A 9,650-nucleotide genomic window follows, 5' to 3' on the forward strand; every position below is an offset into this window, starting at 1 on the left:
AACCTCAGCTTGCCCCCCTTCTTCGGAACCATGACGACTGGCGCCGCCCAGGGGCTGTCTGAGGGCTCAATGAAGTCTGCCCGCTGCATCTCCAACACAGCCTTGTCTGCCGCCTCCTGGCGTGCCAGCGGGATACGGCGGGGACGCATCTTGATAGGTCGAGCATCACCTGTGTCGATCTCATGCTGCACCAGATGAGTCTGACCCACCTCTTCCTCACTCAGCGCAAAGCTGTCTCTGAATTCAAACAGCAACTGCCACAACCGTTCCTGCTGCTCGGGGTCAAGACCAACACAGTTCCTCCCCCATATCTCCCTCACTGCAGACAGTGTCCCCTCCCCTCCCATCTGGGGTAGCTGGGCTGGGGGGGCGCGGCCCGGGCTCACAGAGGGCTGTGTCGTGGAGGTAGCTGGGGGAATGTAACGCAACGCCGTAGGTGACAGGGGGGCTGGGGAAAAGTCACACACAGATGTGGGGGAGGGGGGGCAGCCATGAGTCTCTGCTGCTTTAACTGTTGGAGTAAAGGGTTTGTTGGGTTGAGTGAATGTGACATTAGGGGCCATGGTGACCTCCGGCCCTCCCTGGAAGCTCAGTGTGCCCCTATTTAGGTCTAACTGGCAGCCTGTGCTCCTAAGAAAGTCCAACCCCAGGATACAAGGGTCCTGCACCGCCGCCACCCACACAGGATGACGCACAGTCCTGCCCCCTACTGTCAGAGTCATTATTCCCTTCCCTTTCATGGGTGCCAGCTCACCTGTGACTGTGCGGAGCTGCACAGTTGTAGGCTCACACTGAGTCCAACCTGGCACAATATCTGGCCTCACCAGGGTTACTGTGGACCCAGTGTCCACCAGGGCGGAGCAGGGCACCCCCTCCACAGTGACAGGGACATGACAAAAGTCCCCAACACAGGTCCGGCCCACCACAACAACAGGCTCCATCCGCTTGTCCACGTCTGCTTCTGGGGGAAGTGGAGCCTTGCTTCCCCGTCTGTGCCGGTGGGCTCCTCCTGAAGAAGATGGTGGTTGGGATAGAAAGCCAGGGGTCCGCACTACCCGGTCTATGCGGACCCCGAGCCGTTTCCCTGAGCTCTGGAGGACATGGGGCAATCTCTGCGCAGATGGCCTGGCTGGCCACAACCCCAGCAGACCCTGGGACCAGGGCATGTGTTTCGTGCCGCCTGTAGCGTCACAGCACGAATGAGTTCTGTCATTTCAGCCACCCATGCAGGCTTTTCCGGCTCCGGGCTGTTCTGCCCCCCAGCTCGCACAGAGGGTCTGTCTCCCTGCACCCCCACCAAAGCCCCAGCTGAAGCCCCAGCCCACACCAGCTCCCTCTCTAAAGCCATCTCCAAGGCTACCTGCAATGACTCAGGATGAGCCAGCTGGGTCTGTATGCGCAGCTCCGTAGGAGAGAGCGCCTGTATGAACTGGTCCCGTGCTAGCTCGCTCTGCACGGAGGGGGGCATGTGAGCATATGCCCGCCGAGAGAGGCTCTCAATGTCATTAGCTAGCACCCGTAGAGGCTCTCCAGGCTGCCTGCGTCTATTACTCAGTTCGGAGCGCAGTAGCCCGGGCTGTACACACTGTCCATAGCGCCTCCTCAGTGCTCCCACTAAAGCACCATAATCACGTCTGTCCTCGGGGCTAATCAATATCAAACAGGCCAGAGCTTCATCCGTGAGGCATAAAGCCAACTGCAGTGCCCTTTCTTCATCCGACCACCCCCTACAATGAGCTAACAGTTCAAACTGAGCATGAAATGCTTCCCAATCCGCCTTACCGGAATACTTCGGGGTCTTAATAGATACGGGCGCAGCCGGGAACTGGGCGCCGCCATGTTTGTTTACATTCTGAGCCCCCGATTCCTCGTCCCGCCGCGTCGACGTCACCCCTTCGGTCCGCCCACCAGAATCCGCGCGAAACACAGTGGACGAAGCACTCATGCCCGCTTCAGCCGCCATCACTCTAACATCCTCCCTCAAGCGGCCTCTGGGCTCCGATGCCCTGGCGATCTCCTCAGCCAGAACCCCCGACGTCCATGCACACGCACCTCCTTGGCCATAATCGTCCCCTACCTCCACCTTCACTTTCGGATTCCCTCGAAGCATCTTCAACCCCCGTTCTCACCTCCGGTAGCTAGCCACAGAAGTCAGCTAGCTAGCTGGCTAACTTTTATCAACGTTTTTTTTTTTTTTTACTTCTGACACCAATGTAATGACCTGACTAGATCATAAAAGAACAACTGTCCAGACAGAGGCTTGAGTTTACGAATGGACGGTTTATTAAACCAACTTTACACAGGCTACTGTTTGGCCGTAGCCCACGCCAAATAAAAATGTAAGATAACCCACAAGCCAATCGTGACCTTCTCTTGTGAAGCCCAGACGTAAAAAAAGAGAGAACAAAGGCTAACCCTGGTCTTAACTTCCAATGCTCCATCCCCCTGCCCAACCCCCCTCCACGCCACTCCGCCAACCGCCAGGATGCCCGGCATCAGAACATTCCAGGCATTCCCGTGATTGGAAGATAGCAGGTTGATTGACATGTCGGACCCCGCGAACACTGGGTACTGGTAGGTACAACACAACCATCTACTAGCCTAACACATAACACACCGCTGTCTGTGCGGGTCGCTACAATATCATTTTATTCAACATTCTGGCTTGTAGAGACTCTTGCGTCTTTTTTTAGGGCGACTTCTTTCACACTGAATAACCATGGGGTAACCATGGTAACAGTGACGTTTAGGCAAGAGGTGAGGAAGAGGATGCAAAGGCAATGAACATGGCAATTGATGTTACAGGTATTATGAGAGAGGAATAGGGTAAACACATCTAAAGCTTTGTTATACTAACCATAAACCCCATGGTAATCTCCACATTTAGATTTGAGTCATTTAGCAGACGCTCTTATCCAGAGTGACTTACAGTTAGTGCATTCATCTTAAGATTCTGTAGCTAGGTGAGACAACCACCACTCAGTCATAAGTTTTAAAAAATCCTCAATAAACGTAGCTATCATACACTAGAGAGTGACAATTGTAAAGTGCTTTGTGAAGGTGTAGATATGTGCTTTGTGCGATTGCCACATGCAAAACCTATCTAAGCCTATCAAATCTACAAGGAGTGCCTTGGGCCGGGATATGGGCTGTGGGTTTGAGCCTGGTGACTGAGTCAGTTTGCTGGACCAGTGTCAAAGGTGTCCGCTTGGGCCCTTGTTGGAACCCCCATCTCTCTACTCAGCTCTTCAATCTGCTTGACCAGGAACTGCTTATCACGTCCCTCCTGTTAGAGTTAAATACACTGTTATACAAGGTTAAGCTTGAGTATGGGTCATGGACATGGTTTTGTTTCAAACATATTTTTTTGCATCATGATCATGTCATGTAGGACTTCTCCCCCATCCATCACTTACCAGTTTAAGCTGGGCCTTTAGCAGATCAACACTCTTCCCATAGACTGCAGCTAGAGCTGCTACGTAACACAGCACCACACTATCAGGCCAGGGAGAGAGAGGAGAGCCATGTTTATGCAACAAACACAGTCAGAGTCTTATGTACAGCACTCAGCACACATGGAAATAACACATGCTTACCATATGGGTCTATGCAGATATGGTCCTCCCATATGTAGAGTTACAAAGCAATATTAAATCATCAAACACAAGGTAGACAGCAACTACATAGAGACAGTAACACACTGACCCATGTACCTGCAAGGTGAGTAAAAAATAAATGGACAATCGGATAAAGAGATCAGTAAGACAAGGTGACTCACCAGGAGAAGAAGAGATCAGTAAGACAAGGGGACTCACCAGGAGAAGAAGAGATCAGTAAGACAAGGGGACTCACCAGGAGAAGAAGAGATCAGTAAGACAAGGGGACTCACCAGGAGAAGAAGAGATCAGTAAGACAAGGGGACTCACCAGGAGAAGAAGAGATCAGTAAGACAAGGCGACTCACCAGGAGAAGAAGAGATCAGTAAGACAAGGGGACTCACCAGGAGAAGAAGAAATCAGTAAGACAAGGCGACTCACCAGGAGAAGAAGAGATCAGTAAGACAAGGTGACTCACCAGGAGAAGAAGAGATCAGTAAGACAAGGTGATCACCAGGAGAAGAAGAGATCAGTAAGACAAGGTGCCTCACATGGAGAAGAAGAGTTCAGTAAGACAAGGGGACTCACCAGGAGAAGAAGAGATCAGTAAGACAAGGGGACTCACCAGGAGAAGAATAGATCAGTAAGACAAGGCGACTCACCAGGAGAAGAAGAGATCAGTAAGACAAGGTGATCACCAGGAGAAGAAGAGATCAGTAAGACAAGGTGCCTCACATGGAGAAGAAGAGTTCAGTAAGACAAGGGGACTCACCAGGAGAAGAATAGATCAGTAAGACAAGGTGACTCACCAGGAGAAGAAGAGATCAGTAAGACAAGGGGACTCACCAGGAGAAGAAGAGATCAGTAAGACAAGGGGACTCACCAGGAGAAGAAGAGATCAGTAAGACAAGGTGACTCACCAGGAGAAGAAGAGATCAGTAAGACAAGGGGACTCACCAGGAGAAAATGAAGAGGGGGATGGAGAAGGCCTGGGAGCCCATGTAGAAGATGAAGTCCTGTGTTGTCAGGGAGAGAGTGTAGAAGGTGTTGGGAACGATACTCCACATCATAGTGAGAGAGCGGAATGGACCACAGCTCATAGAGGGATGGATCCTGAGGATGACATATCAACACCATCACCATCTACCACCACTACTACACCTGGTCCATTTGCCACTCTACTATCCCTGCACTGTATAACTGGCTCCCTTCCTACTGCAGTAGAGATAGAGGCTGCGTCCGAAGTGACACCCTATTCTCTATATAGGGCACTACTTTTGACTATAGGCCTTGGTCAAAAGTAGTACACTATATACTGAATAGGGTGTCATTTCAGACATAGCCAGAGTCAGGCACTCACTGGGCCAGACTGTAGATCATGGCGACGAGGGCGAGGCCCCAACCGAACAGCAACACCACCAGGAAGAAGATGGTGGAGGTGGTGGAGCGGAACGTCTTCACTGCCGGACGACAGTTAGAAAACAGAGTGACCTGGAGAAGGAGGAGAGATTAGGAGGAAGGGGGGAGAGAAGGGGGTTACTGTGGTTGTGTAGTGAAGGGAAACTCTTCTGAGGCCAAACTTTAAATTGAGAAACCTTTCACAAAATGAATTGATTACATTTCCATTATTGGTACAGTATTGAGAGCAGCCTGACCTTCTTGCAGTAGAAGAGGATGAAGAACTTGAGTGTGTTGATGAGAGGCAGCAGAGGGCAGAACAGAGCTCCGGTCCACACCACTGTCTGACCATAGACCAGACCCAGCACATTGGGAGGCACCAAGAACTCCTGACGACCTACCCACCGGGTCAATGCACAGGAGCAGTGGTCCACAAACAACCTGCCACAGTATGGAAGAAGAGGTTATCAATAAATGTGATCGAGGATGACTTGCTCATAGATTGAGTTACACCACAGTAGGGTGTACAGTGTACACTACCTGCGTGGAAAGTCCACCAGAATGAGCATGGCGATGGTAATGAGGAAGTCAAACAAGGCCAGTTTGTACATCTCCTGTCCCACACGCGTCTCCCAGCACTGGGTGGCAGCAGCAAGACAGACAGACATAGCATGTGTGGTAAAAGAGAAGAAAAGATTATGCAATATGGTTGATGCATGTACTGTACTGTAGGTATAATCGAATGGAGATATAATCTATTTAGCCTTCTGAAGACAAGTCTGCTAAAGTAGAGCCTGACTGCTACCCAGGCTCCCATGCTGTTATAAGAGAGTGGTTACCGGATATTCCTTGTTGTTGTACTGGCAGAGCTGACAGTCTTTACTGTTTCTAAAGCAGGTGATCTGACTCCACAGAGTAAACAGCAGCACTCCCAGACTTATCATACGCAGAAACACTGACCTGAACATAGGAGGGAGGGACACAGGAAATAATCACACGCACGCACGCACACACACTGGGTAAGTGAAGATCTAGCAGAGTGATAAGGTCATACACACGCTAACCTAACGTAGCAGGCGTAAAATAAACGCCTGAAACTAGGGACTCGGCAGAGGCTGCCCACACACACACCTGAACAGTGCCATGATGATGGTGGTACTAGGAGAATATCTCTCAAACAGGGCTATCTGGTCACACATGAAGGGCACAACAAAGTTTCCTGTTGTGATGACGATGGAAGGAAGGTAAACCCAGAACAGGCCCAGAATGCCCTCTGCTCCAACCTTTGCCTAGAAACCACAGGGAGAGGGGGCAAAGGTCAGCCAGAAAAGGTTAAAACAGCCCCAGGATACCCACCTCCCTGTACTGACTCAATATGACATGGAGAGGATGAAAGGCCAAACATCCAGTCAATAGTTTTTGTTTTGTTTCTGACTGACCTGGCTGAAGACAGTAGCCTGGAAGATGCCAAAGAAAGCTCCTCCTATGAGGGCGAGGGAGACGAGCATGAGGAAGATGCGTAGAGAACACAGACCCACTGTCTGACCTAAGGTTAGAGACAAAGCCTTTTTCTGTAGCCTCTCCTCCTCCAGGTCCACCTGACAGAGGAAGGAGAGAGAGAGAGGAGGGGAGAGAGTGGAGACGGGAGGAATAGAGGAGAGAGATCATACAGAGAAATTAGAGGGGAGGAAAGAGGAGTGCATCTTCAGAGACTGCAGTAAGAGGCAGAGCTCCTACCTGTAGCTGGTAGTGGATGCTTTTCTGTTTGAGTTTGGTGGCCCGGTATCCCTGGCAACCGTAGTCCCAGCCAGTGAACACCATCTTGCTGTAACTGCCGGCAGCGCCACTGCCTGTTGCCACGGCAATTCGAAGTGCGCTCCCCATGCTGTATAAGGGACCAATCGGAGTGGGGTGGGGGGGGGGGGTCAGTGAGTCATTAGGGTTAATTCGCTTCCAGAATGGTTATGTCCATTCTATCCATTTTATTTCTATGCAGATGGAAGCGTAGGGCATTCCAGAAGGTACCGTGCGATGATGCAGATGAGACAGAAGGCGAAGTAGAAGACAGAGGTGAGGAGGTAGGCCAGGGGCAGGTTGTAGTGGAAGCCACTGCTCTCTGCCACGGTGTTGTTATAGTAACCATAGAACATGTAGGAGTACTCCATGAAACCCTGGGAGAGGGAGAGAGGTGGAGGGTGTGAAGTGGTGAGAGTGTAGCCTACTAGATTAGAAGCGTACTAATCTTAAAGTGCACAAAATGACACAAACCCACAAGCAGACACAGACTGTACATGTTATACACAGACAGAAAGACAAGTGTGTGAAAGGCCAAGGCCACTTAAAACATCAGCATTGTTTTGCAAACTGAACTTCAGAGAAGTGTTGTTCTCTGTGCTGTATTCAGTATATCTATAACCAGGACTAGATTACACATGTTGTGTTTTCTCACCGTTCCAGAGAGTAAGTCCAGGAAATACTGGTAGAACACCACCAGACCTTGAAGATTTGGATCATAGACCCTACACGCCTCTGGACCTGAGACACACACACAGTTGTTTGAAGATACTCCAAGGTCACGTTTGATCAAGTTTCCCACCGCAGCCTGGGCACAGAGTACCTGAGTTCTATAACTTGCTACTTTGTGAGGGCCTCCATTCTCAAACCCCTGAGAGAATACCAGTAACAACTGCTGCAATATTTTCAGTTTCAATCACTCAATTAAATCAAAACCCCACCCTCTAAGGCAGATATGTTGCTATGATACTGTTACAGGGAACAGTGAGAAGACATTGTTTTATATTAGAGACCGACAGAATAATGTAAATAGACTGGACTGGAATGGAGATTGTGAATGTCACTCCAATGCCATCACCCTTTAACCAATCATAGGCCTGGTTTGAAAATGCATCCTCCAGTGCTGGCCTTACCAGTGCTGTCCACTGTCATGTTACTGTTGCTGGTGGATCTGAACACGATACTGGGGATGAAGATGAACCCAGCGATCAGCAAGAATGACAGGAAGTTGAGCACCACCAGGAAGCGCAGGAACATGAAGTAGGACTGGACACCACCGCCAAAGTGGCCTACAAAGACAGGGGCCACAGGGCCATGTTGTGAATGTGAAGGCAACATCATTGACAACGACAGTAGCCCTGTAATGTTATTAATATTTTTCAGAATTAATAAAAGAAAAAGAAAAAAAAGTATATAAAGGGTGATATTGGGATGCAATCTCAAAATGTAATACATTTAAACTCTATATGTGACATGATACAGGTGTCTTCTTTTTTTAAGACCATAACCATGTGTGTGAGGTGTATGCTTTTGTTTCAAAGTCGATTTGTTTGACTACCATGAAACATGTGTGACCCTGATTTAGCCCACTGTGTGGAACCGAGACCTTTTAGATATTGCTGAAAGCCTAGAGGAAAACTTAATCTATATGTGAGGTGAGTGTGTATGCATTAACAAATGCATATAGTTAAGTTCTGTATATGTCACATACATACAGCCCAGGATATAGATGTGTATGTAGTTCATATTGCATTGATTTAACCATTGCCTGATTTGATTGAGTGACAGTGTGATTGAATCTGTCACCTCCTATCTTATGCAGAGCCTTTCTCCACAGAGCTATGTAGGACATGGCTCCCCCTGCATCTGCTCTGAACCTGCTCAGGGACTTGGCCTTGCTCCGTTTCCACGACTGCCAGTTAGTCACCACAGGCACACGCATCTGCTGCACCTCCCTGGAAGGGAGAGCAGGGGGGAGGAAGAGAAAGAGGAAGTATTTTGAGAGAGAAGAGAAGCGAAGTGAGGGAGAGAGTGTACAATACATTTGCTCATTATAGCATAGTAAGTTTGCCAGCTTCAGGACAACAACAAAGGAATTGCACAGAGGCAGAGACGCTAGTGACCACTATGACCACTGAGGTCCCATACCGTATCGCTCTCTTCAGGCGCATGGGCATAGGCCGCTCTCTGAGGTCCTTAGGGGGTCCCGAGTCACCCTCCTCTCCCCCCTCTGAGGGGGGAGAACCCCAGTTGAACTGAGGGCCATTCTGATTGGACACTACCGACTTACTCCGTAACCTCACCGACTGCTGGGCACCATGGTAACCGTGGGCTTGGAGAGGGCAGAGGAGGGCAAGGATATATACAGAGAAAAATTATGAGTCAGTCCAAAGAGTCAATGTAGTTGATTGGTTGTAGTTTTGGGAGAGTTGCAATCTGTTGGTGCATTATACTTGTGTGGTACACATAATTCAAGCATATTTTAAAGTATACATTCTTGGAAAATCTCCCTTTACCATGTAATAGCATATTTTGTATAGTACAAAACAAGTAATCTTAGGTGACCAGGAAGCAAATCACTGAACACAAAGAACACCTGTACCGATGAGACCTAACATACCACACCTACAAAACAGTAGTCACACAGCTTACCTATAGTGGAGCTCTGTCTTTGTAGCTCACTGAACTCCATGAGACAATCAGAGAGGATTCCACCAACACTTCAGAAACACTACAATCAAACAACCAGTCCTCCGTATCTCACTGCTGATTACAATGCTAATACATAGTTAATCCAGCATACAGGGCTAGCTCTTTTATAAGGTAGTAGATATCCAGGAATCACTCCCCCTCAGACTTTGC

The 9,650-nt window shown here is 49.2% G+C and overlaps 1 protein-coding gene across 1 annotated transcript; it reads right to left on the bottom strand.

The window, feature by feature from the left end:
- Positions 1-2,260: 2,260 nt before the first annotated feature.
- LOC311115789 (transmembrane channel-like protein 7) lies at positions 2,261-9,620 on the bottom strand. The gene is made up of 16 exons (XM_084157340.1): positions 9,441-9,620; positions 8,937-9,120; positions 8,595-8,743; positions 7,922-8,077; positions 7,444-7,529; positions 7,020-7,165; positions 6,732-6,879; positions 6,434-6,592; positions 6,126-6,283; positions 5,834-5,954; positions 5,535-5,632; positions 5,252-5,435; positions 4,957-5,087; positions 4,554-4,709; positions 3,417-3,495; positions 2,261-3,286 (listed from the first exon to the last, which is right to left on the bottom strand). Exons 1-16 carry the CDS (start codon positions 9,478-9,480, stop codon positions 3,176-3,178), a joined length of 2,106 nt encoding a protein of 701 aa, XP_084013466.1. The 5' UTR covers positions 9,481-9,620; the 3' UTR covers positions 2,261-3,175.
- Positions 9,621-9,650: the final 30 nt, after the last annotated feature.

This window comes from Coregonus lavaretus (genome assembly GCF_964263955.1).
Source record: "Coregonus lavaretus genome assembly, chromosome: 3".
Classification (NCBI taxonomy): domain Eukaryota; kingdom Metazoa; phylum Chordata; class Actinopteri; order Salmoniformes; family Salmonidae; genus Coregonus; species Coregonus lavaretus.

Coding starts and splice junctions, on each gene's coding strand:
- LOC311115789 (XM_084157340.1), bottom strand. CDS start 9,480: ATGGAGTTCAGTGAGCTACAAAGACAGAGCTCCACTATAG. Junction 8,744..8,936: donor CGCCTGAAGAGAGCGATACG/GTATGGGACCTC, acceptor TCTCCCTTCCAG/GGAGGTGCAGCAGATGCGTG. Junction 3,287..3,416: donor TAAAGGCCCAGCTTAAACTG/GTAAGTGATGGA, acceptor TAACTCTAACAG/GAGGGACGTGATAAGCAGTT.